This window comes from Ornithorhynchus anatinus, chromosome 3, assembly GCF_004115215.2.
Source record: "Ornithorhynchus anatinus isolate Pmale09 chromosome 3, mOrnAna1.pri.v4, whole genome shotgun sequence".
Lineage (NCBI taxonomy): Eukaryota > Metazoa > Chordata > Mammalia > Monotremata > Ornithorhynchidae > Ornithorhynchus > Ornithorhynchus anatinus.
In genome coordinates this window covers 62,089,400-62,109,044 of record NC_041730.1, presented here as the reverse complement: position 1 = coordinate 62,109,044, position 19,645 = coordinate 62,089,400, and the positions used below count along the sequence as shown (strand labels likewise).

The 19,645-nt window shown below is 45.0% G+C and overlaps 1 protein-coding gene across 1 annotated transcript in view; it reads left to right on the top strand.

Annotated features, from left to right (window-relative positions):
• Positions 1 to 19,645, top strand: part of LOXHD1 (lipoxygenase homology PLAT domains 1) — a 247,851-nt gene that overhangs the window by 176,276 nt on the left and 51,930 nt on the right. Inside the window, exon 31 of the mRNA XM_029059328.1 lies at positions 8,797 to 8,982. Within this exon, the coding sequence (XP_028915161.1) occupies positions 8,797 to 8,982 (186 nt within the window). The remainder of the gene's footprint in view (positions 1 to 8,796; positions 8,983 to 19,645) is intronic.

The window sequence follows — 19,645 nt, the reverse complement described above, 5'->3', positions numbered from 1 at the left end:
AACCCATGTCCTTCTGATTCCCAGTCCCATGCTCTATCCACTAGACGATGCTATCTCTACCTGTAGTCTGTAAGCTCCTTGTGGTCAGAAATCACATCTACCAACTCAGCTATAGTGTACTCTCCCAAGGGTTTGGTACAGGGTTCTGCACACAGGAAAAGCTAAATAAATATTAGTTGTAGTAGTGGAATATTTTGTATTTATTAAGCACTTACTATGTGTCAAGCACTGTTTTCAGCACTGGGGTAGATGCAAGTTAATCAGGTTGGACAGAGTCCCTGTTCCACAAGGGACTCACAGTTTAAGTAGGAGGGAGAACATGCAACTGGTTGATTGATTGATTAATTGATTGATAGGAGGAAATCAAACGAATGATGGTGCTTTGTGGGGGGAGGATGAATGATCTAATATGCCACATCCAGAGTCAATCACTGTCAAACCAAAGCATCAGCATTTCCCCAAATCACCGTACGGAAAATGTCAGCTATCCAGAGCAGTTGCACCAGTTGGTTGTAGTCAACTGGCACCTCCTCCTCTCTAAGTGCAGTCACTCTTTCTGCCCTAGTGGGGGACCCATGCAACCTTTGGGGTTCCACAACTACTCAGGTATGTCTCTAGCTTATTGCACCCTGGGTTTCAGGCCTGCAGTCGATCTTGATTGTTGGAAGCCAGCATGGTGATGGACAGATGGGTTGAATGAAGTCCTCAATCACCTGAGAAGTGGCCTGAGAAATAGTGTGGCTTAGTGAATAGAAGCACGGGCGTGGGAGTCAGAAGGGCCTGGTTTCTAATGCTAGCTCGGCCACATGTCTGCTGTGTAACCTCGGGCAAGTCACTTCTCTTCTCTGTGCCTCAGTTACCTCATCTGTAAAAAAATGGGGATAAGAGTGTGGGCCACCCGTTGGATAGGGACTGTGTCCAACCTGATTAACTTGTATCTACCCCAGCTCTAAGTACAGTGTTTGGGACATAGTAAGTGCTTAACAAGTACCATAATGATTATTATTATCCTAATCCCAAATCTGCCCTAGATCTTCTGGGGGACCCGCAGTGCCTCGTTTAATATTTTGGTATCTTCTTCCATGACATGTGGACATCAATCAATCGATGGCATTTGTTGAGTGCTGACTGTGTGTAGAGCACTATTCTAAGCACTAGGGAAAGTATAATATAATAGGGCTGGCAGATATCCCTGTCCACCAGGAGCTTACAGTAGAGTATAGCAGTAGAGTATAAAAAATAAGTATATAAGTGTATCAGTAGTTGTGATAATTTAAGTACTTAGCTGGTTCAGAAGGGCTGAAGTAGCAGTTGGGGGAATAGTAGTTAGAAGGGTAGAGGTTCATCAGGAAAGGGGTCCTGGAGTTGGCAGGAACTCAGAAAGGCTTTGAAAATGAGAAGGAAGTTCCAGGCAGGTCCCAGGTGTGAGCACAAGGTTACATTGTGTGACCTTGATCAAGTCACTTGCTAGCTTCAGGTTCTTCATCTGTAAAATGGGGACCAGATAATGTTTTTCCTATCTTTGAGACTGAAGCCCCAGGTTGGACAAGGACTGTGTCTGATCTGATCATCTTGCAGAAGTAGTCATCGTGTTTATGAAGCACCTACTCTGTGCACAGCGTTGTACTAAACTCTGGGGGGAAAAAAGTGTGGGTGAGAATTAGACACGGTTCCTGGCCCTCTCACAAACTAAAAAAATAAGGCAGGTAGATGTTTGGCAACAACCACAACAGGGAAGATGAAGTAAGCACAAAAGCAATATAAGAAAAATAGCTTAGAGCCCCAAAAGTCCAATGGTGAAGGGGATGGATAAAAATCTAGGGCAGATTTGGGATTAGGGCAATAATAATAATTATGGTACTTGTTAAGCACTTACTTTGTCCCAAGCACTGCTCTAAATGCTGGGGTAGATGCAAGTTAATCAGGTTGGACACAATCATCTAGAGTCCAGTCACAACCCAAGTCTTCTTAACTATCTAATATTTGGAGCGGTCGCATATTGCCATATCAATCGATCGTATTTACTGAGCACTTACTATGTAGAAAGCAATGTTCTAAGTGCTTGGGAGAGTAAAATACAATAGAATTAGCAAACAAGTTCCCTGCCCATAATGATCTTAGAGTCTAGACGGGGAGACAGACTTTAAAATTAATTAATATGAATTAATATCTTAAATCCTTCATGGCCCAACAGACACAGGGCATGCTGGGAACAAAGGCCTAAGGTACACTGTGGGACGGCGGGCAAGAGTTCCCAGTGGTTTCTCTTAGCACATTGCTTGGTGCTTGGTAAATGCTAATACCACAAATTATGGTAAATTAAAAGCATAATTAGCTAATTTACTGTGCTTTAAACCCTGCAGGGTGGAGAAGGTGAATCAGAGAAGCAGCATGACCTAGTGGATAAAGCACAGGCCTGGGAGTTAGAAGGACCCCGGTTCTAATCCCAGGTCTGCCACTTGTCTGCTGTGTGACCTTGGGCAAGTCATTTAACTTCTCTGCAACTCAGTTACCTCATCTGTAAAATGAGAATTAAGATTGTGAGCCCTATGTGTAACTGATTAGCTTGAATCTATCCCATCACTCAGTACAGTGCCTGGCACATAGTTCATACCAAATACCATAAAAAAGTGACACTTCGGAGTTCAAGTGACAGAAAGCAATGTTCCAACCTGTGGCTACCATCTTGGTTTCTCCAACCCACCTTTACCTGGCCTCCTGTCCCCCGAATTGGAGTTGAGGGATCAGGCATGTCTGTCCCCTGCTCGATCCTTGCCCCATTGCTAATTATGCTCTGGTTCCAGTTAATGTCTGTCTCCCCCTCTAGACTGTAAACTCCTTGTGGGCAGGGAGTGGGTCTGTTTATTGTTGTATTGTACCTCCCAGGCACTTAGTACAGTGTTCTGCACTCAGTAACCACTCAATAAATATGATTGACTGACTGATTTCCATTTCAGGAAGTGGCAATTCCCTGAGGGACCCCCTCAGGGGACTCCCCCAAGCTACAGAGGCCCATGTCCCAAACCCACCTTCTCCCAGCCGAGGGAATCACAAGCCTGAATGTGTCTATTGTGAAGCCTCTAATTTCCCCGGTGACTAGCTCTAATTTTCTGCAGCTGCTTGGGCATTAGCAGCGTAATAATTTTACTGAAAGGAGCCATGGCTGAGGCAGTCAGATAAGGTGATTGATTGTTTTGGGGAGGGAGTGGGGGACACTATGGCAAGTCAAGTGAAGGCTGAGGAGCTCCCTCCTCAAGTCAACGAGATTCCTGGAGAATTTAAAGCAGAAAAACGGCAGGGACACTATGGCAAGTCAAGTGAAGGCTGAGGAGCTCCCTCCTCAAGTCAACGAGATTCCTGGAGAATTTAAAGCAGAAAAACGGCCCAATAGGCAAACTGAGTCCCTCTCTTTCCTGTTCTGCCTCTTGCTGATAGAATCACGTACTCTTTGTGGCTTGGGATTTCCAACCAATAGCAACAAATGGGTCCCAAGAAGGAAATAAGGCTAGAGTTGGTGAATAGAAGTCATAGTTACTCTTAAATTTAAAAAAAATTTAATGATGGTATTTAAGCATTTACTGTGTACCAGGCACTGTACTAAGCGGTGGGGTGGATTCAAGCAAATCGAGTTGCTTGAATAAATTCAATAGTATTTATTCTGAGCTTACTGTGTACAATAGCACTGTACTAAGCTCTTGGAAATTACAATTCAGGAATAAAGAGAATCCCTGCCCACACCGGGCTTACAATCTAGAAGGGGGGAGACAGACAACCAAACAAGTAAATAGGCATCAATATAAATAAATAGAATTATAGATATATACATATATACATAAGTATTGTGGGGTGAGGGGAGGGGGGTAGAGCAAAGGGAGTGAGTCGAGGCAACATGGAGGGTAGGGGGAGCTGAGGAAAAGGGGACTTAGTCTGGGAAGACCTCTTGGAGGAGGTGAGCCTTCAATAAGACTTTGAAGGGGGAAGAGTGATTGGTGGATTTTATGAGGGAGGGCGTTCCAGGCCAGAGGCAGGATGGGGTCAGGGGTCACCTGGAGAACAGGCGAGAAAGAGGCAGAGTGAGAAGGTTAGCACCAGAGAAGTGTAGTGTGCGAACTGGGCTGTATAAGGAGAGAAGGGTGGTGAAGTAAGAAGGGGCAAAGTGATGGGGAGCTTTGAAGCCAAGAGTGAGGAGTTTTTGTTTGATATAGAGGTTGATAAGCAACCACTGGATATTTTTAAGGAGAGGGGTGGCATGCCCAGAACGTTTCTGTAGCAAGATAATCCAGGCAGTAGAGTGAAGTATGGACTGAAATGGGGAGAGACAGGAAGTTGGGAGGTCAGATAGGAAGCTGATGCAGAAATCCAGTTGGGATAGGATGAGTCACTGTACTATCATGGTAGCCATTTGGATGGAGAGGAAAGGGTGAATCTTGTGATGTTGTGAAGGTGAGACCGTCAGGATTTGGTGACGGATTGGATATGTAGGGTGAATGATAGAATGGCGTCAATGATGCCACCAAGGTTGAGGGCTGTGTGATGAGAAGGATGGTTATGCCATCCACAGTGATGGAAAAGTCAAGGAGAGGATAAGGTTTGGGAGGGAAGATAGGAGCTCAGTCTTGGACATGGTGAGTTTTAGGTGGGAGGTGGAAATCCAAGTAGAGATGTCCTGAAGGCAGAAGGAGATGTGAGCCTGGCAGGAGGGAGAGAGAGCAGGGGAGGTGATATAGATTTGGGTGTCATCTTCATAGAGATGATAGTTGAAGCCATAGGAAAGAATGAGTTCTCCAATGGAGTGAGTGTAGATGGAGAATAGAATGAGATTAAGAACTGAACCTTGAGGGACCTATACAGTTAGGGGATGTGAGGGAGAGGAGGAGGCCATGAAGGAGACAGAGTGAATGACCAGAAAGATAGAGGAGAACCAGAAGAGGATGATGTCAGAAAAGCTAAGGTTGGATAATGTTTTAGGAGAAGGGGTTAGTCCATAGTGTCAAAGGCAGCTGAGAGGTCGAGGAGGATTAAGATGGAGTAAGAGCTGTTTGATTTAGCAAGAAGAAGGTCATTGGTGACCTCTGAGAGGGAGATTTCAGTGGAGTGGAGGGACAGAAACCAGATTGGATTCCAGGAGAGAGTTGGAGGAGGGAATTCAAGGCAGTGAGTGTAAATGACTCACTCCAGGAGTTTAGAAAGGAAGGAGGGAAATGGGTGATAACTGGACAGTGTTGTGGGATCAAGGAAAGGGTTCATTCATTCAATAGTATTTATTGAGCGCTTACTATGTGCAGAGCACTGTACTAAGCGCTGGGAATGTACAAATCGGTAACAGATAGAGACAGTCCCTGCCCTTCGATGGGCTTACAGTCTAATCGGGGGAGACAGACAAGAACAATAGCAATAAATAGAATCAAGATGCACATAGGCACTACGGATTTGGAGTGAGTGGATACCTAAGTTCTTTGAAGGGGCATATTCAAGGGGCTGTCTGAAGTGTCACGCAGCATGAGAACGTGAATCAAACGGTCAAGCAGTAGTTTTTAATAATGATGATGGTATTTAAGTGCTTACTATGTGCCAAGCATTGTTCTAAGCACTGAGAGACATACAAGGTTATCAGGTTGTCCCATGTGGGACTCAAGTCTTAATCCCCGTTTTGCAGATGTGGTAACTGAGGCACGGAAAAGCTTCTTTCAGGATGAAGGATAAGTGGGCATGCTTGAGAAAGAAGCCATTGGAAAGTGAGCAGTTGAAGGTGGTAGTTAAGGAAGGGAGGAGGGAAGGGGCGAGAGTTTTTAAAAGGTGCCAAGGAATGGCATACAATGCGTATGTGGAGGGGGTGGCACTTGAGAAGAGGCAGGAGATCTCCTCTGAAGATACTGCTGGAAAGGATGGTAAAGGTGATAAGGGGGTCTGAGAGGGAGGGGGGATTTGGGGGAGCTCAGAGCTGATGGTGTTATTTTTCTTAATGAAGTAGGTGGCCCAGATCATTGGGGGTGAGGAAAAGGGAGTGGGGAGGCCTGAGGAGGGAGTTAAATGTCTGGAACAACTGATGAAGGTGATGAGCATGGGTGTCAGTAAGGGAAGAGAAATAATTTTACTGAGCAGAGGAGAGGGCAGAGATAAGGCAAGAAAGAACAAACTTGAAGTGGACAAATTTGGCCTGATGATGAGATTTCGGTCAGCAGGGTTCAGCGCCTCGAACATAAGAACGAAGGAGGTGAACAGTGGAGGTGATCCAGGGCTGGAATTAATGGCACAAGAGCCACAAAGGGATAGGAGAGTGAGTGAGTTGATTTGAGAAGAGAGGGTGGAGTTGAGAGCATCCATTTGGTCATCAAGAGTGGGTAGAATGGGTATGGAGGCTAGGTGGAGTGTGATGCGCTGAGAGAGATGGATGGGGTTGAGAGACCGGACGTCTCCGTGGGTACAGATTTATGGGGAGGAGGAGTGTGGGAGAGGAGTCGAGTGAGAAGTCTGTGGTCAGGGAGTGGGATTTCAGAGCTGGTGAAGGTGGAGATTGTGCAGCGGTTAGAGAAGATGAGATCGAGGATGTGTCCAAATTGGTGGGTGGGGAAGGTGGGATGGAGCAGGAGGTCGGTGGAGTTGAGGAGTGATAGAAGGCAGACCGCAGAGGAGTCACCATGGACTTCTATGTGGATGTTGAAGTCTCCAAGATGTCGATCCTCCAAGGATCAAAATGGGCATGGAAAAAGAGAGAAGGAAGGTGAGAAAGGGCTCAAAATGGTTAAAGAAGTTGGAGGTGGAACCTGGGGGCTGGTAGATGACAGCTACAAGAATCTGGAGGGGGTGGTAGAGGCAAATGATATGGGCGACAGATCCCGTGTGGGGCTCACAGTCTCGATCCCCATCTTACAGATGAGGTAACTGAGGAACAGAGAAGTGAAGTGACTTTCCCGAGGTCACACACTAGACAAGTGGGCAAGCTGGGATTAGAACCCAGGCCTGTGCTCTTTCCACTGGCCATACAACTTCTCATTTTTTGAGCACTTTGTGTGTCCTGAGCTCCATACTAAGTGTTTGGGAGAGTATTATATAGTTGGCACAGTGTTGACATGAGAGCTAATCAGGGAAGACTGCTTGGAGGAGATGGAATTTCAGAAGGGCTTTGAAGAATAACGGCCTTCTGCTGGCTGTGAAGGGGGAAGGAGTTCCGGGCAAGCAGGGAGCGCATGAGAGGGAGAGGGAGAGAGAGAGACAATCTCAAGAATTGCAGTGGTTGTTATGTAAGAAACATGTTGGCTGCATGGAGCTTTATGAAAGAATGGTTTGTCACTGTTTTTAGTCCATTGACTTTCTTGCTGCCCACGATTATTTATTTCCAAAGGGGTTCCCAGCGTGTGGACATAAAGCTTCGAAGCAGTTCGGCAGAAGACCAAAGCCTTAACACAGTCAGCTCCCCCAGAGAGACACAACAGTTCCTATTGCTTCGCTGCAGCGGAGTCTTGGGCCAGTCTTTCTTAGAAAACTCTTCAGAAACAAGCCAGGCTGAAAAGAGCTTCTTTATGCAACCCAGCCTTGCAAATAGTCATTCATTCACTGGAGCAGGGAAGGAATTAGTAAAAGCTGCCTCAAATTAAGCTGATGAGAAGTTAAGCCGAGGAATCAATCAGTCATATTTATTGAGCTGTGTGCAGAGCACTGTTCTAAGCACTTGGGAGAGTACAAAACAACAGAGCTGGTACACACATTTCCTACCCACAACAATCTTACAGTCTAGAAAGAGACAGTCATTCATAGAGATCGATAAATTATGGATAAGTGGGCCTGGATGATCTATTCTGAAGTTTTTCTGGTTTAAATCCTTGTTGTTTCAAGTCTCCTAATTTACTTTCTTGCGTTCTTTTCGATTGTGTCTCTCTAAAATATTATTGGGTAGCAAACATGGGTAATTAGAGTTTTAGGGTTCTTCAGAGGGTTCAGGGAGAGTTCCATTTTGAATTCACCAGATTCCCCATCTCTTTTATTTAATCTGAAATGTTTGGTCTGGAGAAAGGCTATTTAAGGCTGTCCTGTAGATATTGTAACCAGGTGCTTCCCTTCTAACAAGCTTATAGTAAAAGTCATTTTGTCATTTTCCTGTCACCATATATCCATTTTGCTGAGGATATATTTCTTGGTTTTCTTTTCCCCCTAGATTGTAAGCTCGTTGTGGGCAGGAAATGTGTCTTCCAACTCTGTTGCACTGTATTCTTCCAGACACTTAGTACAATGTTCTGCATAGAGTTATCACTCAATAAATATCACTGATTGATTTTCTCATCTATAAAATGGGATTCAATAGTTCTCTCTCCAACCTCTGTAGATTGTGAGCGTGATGAGGGCCAGGGAGTGTGTCTGATTTGATTTCCTTGTCTTTAGCACAGTGTGTGGCACATAATAAGTGCTTAACAAATGCCATCATTATCATCATCATAAGGCGTGAGCTTTTCCCTAACCTCCTTCCTCTCCTCCCCAACTCTCCCCCAACTCTTCAGTTCCACCATCATCCTTCTTTGCCAACTTTCCAGAGGATATACAGTTGTTGTTCGGTCAATCAATGAGTCATATTTATTGAGCGCTTACTGTGTGCAGAGCACTATGCCAAGTACTTGGGAGAGTACGCTATAAAAGTAGAACAGACACATTCCCTGCTCATAATGAACTCAAGGTCTAGAGGGAGATTGACATTAATATAAATAAATAAATTACAGATATGTACAAAAATGCTGTATATGTACATAAGCAGCGATGACTGTGCTGACAATCATGTGTCTATTGGATGTGTTCTGTCCATCACAGCTTGGTCATGACGGAGCCACTCCAGAGAGCTGCTGGATGGTGGAAGAACTGTGTGTTGCCGTGCCGACCAAGGGCTCCATGTACACTTTTTCCTGCAACTGCTGGCTAGCCAAGGACAGAGGAGACGGTCGCACCTCCCGTGTCTTTGACCTTCTGGACGCCATTGGAGTCACTATTGGAGTGAAGGTATTGGGAAAGGGGACAGGATGATGATGACGATACTAATAGCAGTAATAATAACAGCAGCATTTAAGTGCTTACTCTTTGCCAAACCTTGTGCTTAGTGCTAAGGTAGAGAGAAGATAATGAAGCGGGCTGCTGTTCACAAGATGAGGAGGAGAGAGAACAGGTATTGAATTCCTATTTTACAGAAGATGAAACTGAGGCCCAGAGAAGTGAAATGACTTGCCCAGAGTTACACAGCAAGCAAATGGTGGAGTCAGGATTAGATACCAAGTCCCCTGATTCCCAAGCCCTGGTGTTTTCCACAGCCTATCAATCAGTCACTCAATGGTCTTGACTGTTTGACTGATTGAGTGCTTACTATGTGCAGAGCACAGCTTGAGAGAGTACAATACAACAGAATTAGCAGACATGTTCCCTGCCCTTTACGAGCTTAGTCAGTCAATCATATTTATTGAGCACTTACTGTGTGCAAAGCACTGTACCAAGCACTTAGGAGAGTACACAATAATGACAGACATATTCCCTGCCCAGAGCAAACTTACAGTCTAGAGGTCTAAAAGGGTCATATTCTGGCTAATGATCTGCACACAGGGAAACGAAATGTGGACGATGGGACACGTGAGTGAAGCAGACACATCCAGAGATTCCACTGGCCAACACTATTCCCGACTGTGGAGCCTGATGCTCAGTTAGTGACCGAGTCATTCCCCACCCTACCGCAACCTAAGTTAAAATCTGACTGAAGGAAGACACCTTAGTGGCCACATTAGTCTTATTAGTCTTCTAGGGGGACATTTGGTTCACTGATCTAGGGCTGAGGTTTTCCTTGCTTTTATCCATTTTGGTGATATTAGGGGCACAGAACAAATTACAGGATTTTTGTTACATTTCTTAAATAATTGCTGCATTTTATGCATCTAAAACCTGCAAAATAGAGGAAATCCAGACTTTACTGTGATCGCTTCAGGTACCCCGGAGAGAAGACCATCCGTTTGCATCTCCAAATCCAGCTCAGACATGTCACTCATGGCCAGGGGGAGAAGAGTCGGCAATTTAGTAACCAATCATTGGTATTTATTGAGTGCCTACCTTGTGCAGAGCAATGTACTAAATGTTTGGGAGAGTACAATACAATAAGGAACTGGGAATGATTATAGAGAGGGTTGTGTATGTATGCGTGTGAATGTGTGCTTGTGTACACATTTATATTTTGACATCATCACCCCATTTACAATTATTAATGGCCATGGAATTTGTGCTCTCAAACTCTTCACAATCTAAAAGTGGCGCTCAAGTGGCAAGACAGGATGAAACAAACACACAGGCAAAGACTAACTCAGAAATGAACAGAATGCACAGTAGCTCATACCTCAGTTACCTCTAGGCTGTAAGCTCATTGTGGGGAGGAAATGTGTCTGTTTATTGTTACACTGTACTCTCCCAAGTGCTTAGGTCAGTGCTCTGCACTCAATCATCACTCAAATACGGTTGACTGACGTCAGTGACTCCAAAGGTAACAGATATTCAGGGGGGACGCTGGTAGGACAAGGTTCTAAATAGATTTACGTCCCTCTTCCTGCATCTGTGGGGTTGTGGTGGTTCCCCACACTCTCAGTCTGGTCTCTCGTCTTGTGTTGTTGAGTCGTCTCCGACCCACAGTGATGCCCTGGACGCATCTCTCCCAAAGCACCCTGCCTCTATCTGCAACTGTTCTGGTTGTCCATAGAGTTTTCTTGGTAAAAATATGGAAGTGGTTTACCATTGCTTCCTTCCGTGTGATAAACTCGAGTCTCTGCTCTAGATTATCTCTCATGATGCTGCTGCCCAGCAGAGTTGAGTTTTGACTTGTAGCAGATTGCCTTCCACCCACTAGTCGCTGCCCAACCTAGGATTGAAATAGGTATGCCCCTACTTGACTCTCCCTCCTGTAGTCAAGACTGGTAGAGTACTGGAAACTGACTGGTAGAGTACTGGAAACTCCCCAGGTGTGACCCTGAGAGGGGCAGTCTGGTGTCAGACATTGGCAATGCCTCCCTAGGGTCAGTGGGTAATTACCACAATGGTGTCGACTGGAATGATGTTTTCTCTGTTTCAAAATGGATGGGTGAGCGGGGCTGGCATGGGCAGAGGTGGGCACTCATCTCTGGTGCCCTGTTGCCATGCCAAAAACTCAGCCCCAAGGATAGGGACCAGTCATGATGGGGCAAGCAGGGGCCTGACCCCATATCACTCTGCATTTAAGGCAGGATTTTTCAGTGTCAGGCCTCTCCCATCCCCCTAAAGTCCTCTAGACTTGTAAGCTCTTAGTGGGCAGGGAATGTGCCTGTTCACTGTTGTATTGTACTCTCCCAAGTGCTTAGTACAGTGGTCGGCATATAGTAAGTGCTCAATAAATACAATTGAATGAATGAGTGAATGAATAGAACCCCTGCTGCCCACCTTTTGCCTCTTTCTCATCTCAGTGAGAAGCAGCATGGCCTAGTGGATTGAGCAATGGCCTGAGAGGCAGAAGGACCTGGGTTCTAATCCTGGCTCTGCCACTTGTCTTCTAAGAGACCTTGCGCAAATCAATCAACTTTTCTTTGCCTCAGTTTCCTCGCCTGTAAAATGGGGATTAAAACTGTGAGTCCGGTGTGACAAAGTAGCACGGACTAGAGGATAGAGCACAGGTCTGGGAGTCAGAAGGACTTGGGTTCTCATACTAGTTCTGCCACTAGTCTGTTGTGGGATCTTGGACAAGTCACTTAACTTCTTTGTGCCTTAGTAACCTCATCTATAAAATGCGGATTAAGACTGTGAGCCCCATGTGGGATAGGGACTGTGTCCAATCCAATTTGCTTATATCCGCACCCAGCATTTAGTACAGTGTCTGGCATATAGTAAACACTTAACAAATACCATAAAAAAAGTACAACCTCCCTCGAGGTGAGTAGGAAGAGGAAAAGTCTGAAGAAACCCAATGAGTAACTCTGGCTTGTTGTCAGGAACATTGGTTGGAAGGGTTAGATGGGAAAAAAATGCAAAAACTATTAGTGAAAATGAAGTTTGAGGATTAAATGTGAATTTCAATTATTCACGCTAGCCTTATCCCCTATTAACACAATAATGGATAGCTCAGTGCAACTTCAATTATATCTCAAAAGTCCCAACCATGTCCTACTCAGATACCATTAATTACTACGTGAAGATGACAGTAGGATACTCAAACGGCTATTTCAGGGTGAGCTGAAAGGGGGAAACCATAAACAACATTACAGTTGGAAGTAGCATAGCTTAGTGCAATGGCCTGGAAGCCAGGGAACCTGGATCCTTTACTTGTCTGCTGTATGACCTTGGGCAAGTCACTTAACTTTTGTCTGCCACAGTTTCCTCAGCTGCAAAATGGGGGTTCAATAGCTGTTCTCCCTCCTACTTGACCATGAACACCATATGGGGCAAGGACTGTATCAGCCTGATTAACTTGTATCTACTCCAGAACTTGGAATAGAGTTTGACATATCATATGCACTTTAACACACAACTATACCAAAATAGGTGGACAGAAGGAGTATCTTAAATCCATGAATCAATCAATGGTAATTATTGAGCACTTACTATGTGTAGAGCACTGTATTAAGCACTTGGGAAATACAACAGAATTAGTATACACGTTCCCTACCCATAACAAATTTACATCAAGAGGGAGCTTACAGTGAAGCCAAACCTTAAAGTATGGGACATTCATTCATTCATTAACTCAATCGTATTTATTGAACACTTACTGTATGCAACACACTCTACTAAGTACTTAAAAGAGTAAAATATAATAATTAACAGACACATTCCCTGCCCACAGTGAGCTTACAGTCTAGGGACGTAGCATGGGCAGATGGGAGACAACAGGCCACAGGTCAGTTTTGGTATGCAGCCATCAGAAATGGTCTGAGTGTCTCCTTCAAAACCTTCCTAAAATCACACCTCCTCCAGGAGGTCTTCTCTGAATAAACACTCATTTCCCCTACTCACCATCCCTTCTGCATCACTTACGGCCTTGGAACTGTATCCTCTAAGCACTTGGTATTCAACCCACCCTCAGCTCCATGACCTTACACTCCATTTCCCCTATCTGTAATTTAATTTACTCTCTGTCTCTCCTTCTAGACTGCAAACTCCTTGTGAGCAGTGATTTTGTCTACCTACTTTATTGTACTCTCCCAAGCATTTAGTACAGTGCTCTGCACACGATAAGCACTCAATAAATATCGGTTGATTGAGTGATCTGATCTCACAGAGCAGAGGCTTCCAGAAAATTCTGACACTGCAAGGTCAGTTCCTGAAGGTAGAATATTAAGCAAAGCAGTGAGAGGCAGTGTTTACTCTGCACACAGTAAGCGCTCAATAAATACGATTGAATTAATTGACTGAATGAATATTTAATGAAATTCTGACAAAAAGGAATGTTAATGTTGCCGTGGATTAAAAAATCTATATACAGAATGATTCCTTGTTACAGTTTATCTATCATCTGTAACCACTTAGCTTTTTTTCCTCCTTTGTCCTTCCAAAATGAGGTGGAACCTACAATGAAAGCCAACATTCAGATTTTACTTTTAATACATGAAATTTGGGGCAGCCAACCAATCAATCAATGTGTTGTATTTATTGACCTCTTCTGGTGTGCAGAGCACTGTTTTACATGCTTGGGAAAGTACAGTATAACAGAGTTGGTAGACACGTTCCCTGCCCACAACAAGCATACAGTCTAGAGGGGGAGACTGACATTCATATAAATAAATAAATAAATTATGGATATGTGCATATATGATGTGGAGCTGAAGGAGGGGTGAATATAAGGTGCAAATCTAAGTGCAAGGGTGACAAAGAAGGGAGTGGGAGAAGAGGAATTGAGGACTTAGCTGGGGAAGGCTTTTTGGAGATGTGCTTTTAATAAGGCTTTAAAGTTGGGGAGAGTGATCGTCTCTGGGTTACAGAGAGGGAGGAAGTTCCAGGCTAGAGGCAGGACGTGGGCAAGAGGTTGGCAGCAAGGTACAGTGAGTAGGTTGGCATTAAAGGAGCAAAGTGTGTGGGCTGGGTTGTAGAGAAAGTCAGGGAGGAAAGGTTGCAGGGGGCAAGGATACTGAGTGCTTTAAAGCCTATGGAAAGGAGTTTCTGTTTGATGCAGAAGTGGATGCGCAAACTTTGGAGTGGGGAAACATGGAATGAATGCTTTTGTAGAAATATGATCAGGGCAGCAGTGTGAAATATGGACTGGAGTTGGCAGAGACAGGAGGACGGTGAAGAGGCTGACTCAGTAATCAAGGCGGGATAGGATAAATGTTGGATTAATGTGGTAGCAATTTGGATGGAGGGAAAGGGCAGATTTTAGTAATGTTGTAAAGGTAAAGCCAACAGGATTTGGTGACACCAAATATGTGGGTTCAATGAGAGAGTTGAGTCGATAATGTTGAGGTTGCGGGCGTGTGGGACAGGGAGGATGGTGACGTTATCTTCAGTGATGGGAAAGTCAGGGGGATGAGAGGGTTTGGTTAGGAAAATGAGGAATTCTGTTTTGGACATGTTAAGTTTAAGGTGTCAATGGGCCATCCAAGTATATATGTCCTGAAGACAGGAGGAAATAGGAGACTACGAAGAAGGGGGGAGATCAGGACTGGAGATGTAGATTTGGGAATCATATAATAATAATAATAATAATAATGCTATTTGTTAAGTGGTTACTATGTGCCTAGCCTTGCTCTAAGCACTGGAGTAGATACAAGGTAATTAGGTTGTCCCATATGGGGCTCACAATCTTAATCCCCATTTTACAGATGAGGTAACTGAGGCACAGAGAAGTTAAGTGTCTTGCCCAAGGTCACAGAGCAGACAAGTGGTGGAGCTGGGATTAGAATCCATGTCCTCTGACTCCCAAGCCCCTGCTCTTTCCACTAAGCCACCTGCTTCTCTAAATAGAGATGGGAGTTAAAGCCATGGGAGCGAATGAGTTCTCCAAGGGAGTGGGTGTAGATGGAAAATAGGAGGAGACCCAGAATTGACCCTTGAGGGACTCCCACTTAGGAGGTGGGAGGCAGAGTAGGAGCCTGCAAAAGTGACTGAGAATAAGCCACCAGAGAGATAAGAGAATCAGGAGGGGACAGTGTTATTGAAGCTGAGGTTGGATAATGTTTCCAGGAGAAGGGGGAACCACTGCAGATCGTCATGAATGTGCTTCTTCGGAATCATCGATCTAAGTGAATCCTAAATAACTTACTCTGCCAGAACAGTATGATCTAATGTGATAGTTTTGGGGAATCTTGGCCCTAAATTCAGGCCAAAATATCCCCAGCAGCACTGTGGAGGCCCAGGACACCCGTTAGCTTCTGCTGGATCCTAAACCCCTCTCGTTCTTCCCTAATAATAATAACTCTGCTAACTACGTGCCAGGCACTGTACTAAGAAGTGGGGTGGATACAAGCAAACTGGGTGAGAAACAGTCCCTGTCTTATGTGGGCTCACAGTCCCAATACTGAGCATCTGAGGTACAGATGAGTGAAATGACTTACCTAAGTGAAATGACTTACCCAAGGTCACACAACAGACACGTGGCAGAGTCGGGATTAGAACCCATTACCTTTTGACTCGCAGGCCCATGCTCTATCCAGTACTCCATGCCGCTTCCCTTCCAGGCATAGGTGGAATTTTGGGGTTCTCTGCTTAGCAAATCTCAGATCCTGTGCCCCTTACTTCGTTGCCACCACACCGTTTCTCAAGTTTAAGCATCTCCCCAAAGGCAAGGGACTCACTCAATGGACTAGCCTACCAATGCCACCATCGCTCTCCCAGGACAAGCTACAGGAAGCTGGGAGAGAAAGAATGTCCTCCCAGCTTTCCCACTCTTCCCTGCTCCCTGAGCTTCTCCTCCAGCCACTACTGCGGGCTGGATCCGAATGCCATTAAATAGACACCTTGGAAGTAGTATTACTGTGTTATCCGGAAACACATAGAACAGATCAAACCACATAACCCTATCTCTATCAGTTTTCCCTCTGAACACTATCTTTGCCCCTGTAGGTTTCTTAATGCGGTCCTTTCCTGTCTTCTCTGGCGATGTCCCAGGTTCGTACAATAAGTGCTTGACAAATACCATTATTATTGTTTTTATTATTATCCTCTCCAAATCCTTCTGTCAGGACCTCAGATGCTCAGATAGCTTGTTTTTCTGGTCCTTTCCTCTTCTCTCTGGAGATGTCCCAGGTTCCAGGCTCATCCTCCCCTCAGGTCTTCGAATGCTCAGCTCGTTCTTCTGGCTCTTTCCCCTCTTCTCTCAGGGTGTTCCAGTTTCCAGGGTCATCCTCTGCAAATCCTCCCCTCAGGTCTTCGGACGCTCAGTTAGCTCATTATTCTGGTCCTTCCCCATCTGAGGTCGGAGTCCCGCTCCTCTGGATCCCTAATCCCAGGTCCCTGAACGTTTTGGCCTGGAACTCCCTCCTCCTCCTAATATGCCAGACCACCACTCGCCCCACCTTCAAAGCCTTATTAAGATCACTCTAGACTGTAAGCTCGTTGATGTCAGGGAATGTGTCTGTGTATTGTTATTTTGTATTCTCCCTAGCATTTAGTGCACACAGTAAGCACTCAATAAATACGATTGAATGAATGAATGAATCACATTGCCTCCAAAAGGCCTTCCCCGTCCAAGCCCTCTTTGTCCCAGCTCCCTCTCCCTTCTGCATCATCTATGCACTTGTATCCATGACCTCTGGACTTTCTTTATTCACCCCAACCTCAACCCTGTTATACTTATGTACATTTCTTTTTATATTAACGTCTGCCTCTCCCTCTTGACTATAAGCTCGTTGTGGGCAGGGAACATGTCTACCACCTCTGTTGTACTGCACTCTCCCAAGCACTAAGTATAGTATTCCGCACACGGCAAGCTCTCAGTAAATACCATTTATTGATTGATTCTGGTCAGCCTAACTGTCTCTGTCCCTGGGATGTGCCTGAATCACATCTCAGACGTTCTCTCTCTTCTACCGGCCACGCTCCCTCCTGCCGCCCCCCACATACACCCCATTTATCCTTCCCTCTGATAGGCTGGGGTCCAAGTCAATACCATATAGGCTCTAGTTCCTGTTCCAGTTAACCTTCCTTCAGGAAGTTTATTTCCTTCTGTGTTGGTCCTCCCTCTCCAGAGTGTGGAGAGCCAGTTGCGCTGTGCCTGCAATCAGCATTTTTTAAAATGCAGTGGAAATTATTTTACAAACATGGAATTAAATTTCAGTATATATCCCAAGGCTTTTAAAGTATCCTTACTGTGGATTCAATTTCATAGGAAGGTGATATATATGAGTACCTATAGCATGTGTGGAAAATGATTGTACTTACCGGTTCAATCATTTCTGAATCAGTTGTTTTAAATGAGTTGGGAAAAATGTATTTTTTTTTCTTTTGCAATTAGTAAAACAGCATGGGAAGGAAGGGAGAAAAACTACTGGATATTTAAAAAGATTTCAAAAGTTAGAGGTGAAGCAGCAAGTATAGACTGGTGGCAATCCAGTTTCCTTCAGGATGTGTGTGTCCACCACTTAAATGCGTAGTGCCATTTAAGATGTGCCCCTACAGGTTTGGGGACAGGAAAGGGTGCCATAGCTAGTGGGCACAACCATGTCAGAAAAGGATTATAGGGGAGACTAAGATGGTGGCTCCACTTCTGGTCTCCCCCTTTAGACTGTGAGCTAGTTGTGAGCAGGAATAGGCCTGTTTGTTATATTGTATTCTCCCAAGTGCTTAGTAAAATGCTTTGCACACGGTAAGTGCTCAAATAAATACAGTTGAATGAATGAATAAATGAATGAATGAATGGTCTCCTGCTGGCAATAAGAGAAAGATGATGATGATGATGGTTGTGGTATTTGTCAAGCACCGTTCTCAGCTACTCAGGTTGGACACAGTCCCTGTCCCACATGGGGCTCACAGTCTAAATCTCCATTTTACAGATGAGGGAAATGAGGCACAGTTTAAGTTCTCAAGCAGGAATCTCCTCAACACGGGAGGAGATACACTTCCTGAGAGAAGGTTAATTGGAACAGGAACTACAGCCTATATGATATTGACTTGGGGACTGAGAAGTTAAGTGATTCACCCAAGGTCACATGGCAGACAAGTGGCAGAGTCAGAAATAGAACCCAGGTCCTTCTGACTACCAGGACCATGCTCTATCCACCAGGCCATTCTGCTTCCCTAATGAGATTGTCACATTTGAGTTTCTGGTGCTCCTGGGACTCCAGGGGCTGGGCACAGGTGGAATCCTCTGGAGGGCAGGGTGGAGATTGGAACTGCGGTGCGCACATACCCATTGGGATCTGAGGAAGCTTCTCTCATCCAGCCCCATTCACTAGTGAGGACCGGAGAAGCAGCTGTGGAGAACGAGTCAACACTCCTCCTCTTCTCCCTTTTTATTTCTTTTTCTTCTGCTCTTTCTCCCTCTTCTTCTTCCTCCCTTTTCCGTTTTCTCTCATTCTCTTCCTCCCATATTCCCCCAAATCCACCCCCACCCTCAAAATTCTGGTGGTGACAGAGAAAAGACATGGTCCCTGCCTTCAAGAAACTCCTCCCCCCCCCCACTAAGGTATTCATCCCTCTTCATCGTGATGTTAGCCTCCTTTTGTGTTGCCTGAGGGCTAGCAGACATCCCCCCCACACACATTCACACATATACAGTAAAATCTCATTCATCAGGAAGAAACGTGGGTGCATTGTTTGATGGCTGGCAACATTCATCTTGCTGTAAATGAAGATTTACCAGTAGGAAGAGATTTTGAACTCACACAAAAAGCCCTAAATATGCCGCCTGACGGCAGCAGTCTGCTCGCTGGCGTCCTCCTCCTTGGTGCACTAGCCAGTCCTGTCAGCACTGCCGTGAAGCAGCTGATCTTGAAGGTCGCATAACTCAGCTCTTTAATTTGCATCTCACTGAAATACGAGTCTGCATCCGGGATGCAATGGCGACTTCATTTTTCCCCCTGATTTAACATCAGCCTGTCCTTTTCTGTGATTTAGGAATCGAGGAGGATCCCAAGGTGTCCCAGGCCTGGAAAGGGAAGAACAGGGGAGTGGGAGGTAAAAGCTATATACCTTCCTTCCGGGGGCCTACATTTTTTTACCATGTCCAGTGCCACTTAAAGTGACACAACAGGCTTGAAATAGTAGATGTTCTAGTTTCTAAGAGCCTCGGTTTCTATTTGTCCAGCATCATTGAAAAAATAAAACATGCCATTCCATTTTAAAACAAAGGTAGCAATTCAAGGGCAGAGAGTAGAGATGGTTATGAATGACTGCCAGATAGCAGCTTACTTCCCAGGAAAGGGAGGAAAGCAGAGTGATGGGGTTCGCCCCAGAAGTACAGACAAAAGCCGCCAGCTCCACCTGGACAATAAATCCCCAGGGTCCCTCACTCCAGGGTTCCGACAAGACTTGTTTCCAAGGAGAGCTGAGCAGACCCAGAATCTTTCTGACCTATTGGCTCCTGCCTGCTTGAGGGCTTAAACTTGTACCAAGCTCTGTAAATAGAAGCTGGTTTACAGGTGGCTTGTAATTTAATCACTTAATCACTTAATCAGTGATATTTACTGGGCACTTATTTTGGACAGGGTCCTTTAGTACATGTTTCTAAAAAATACAATCA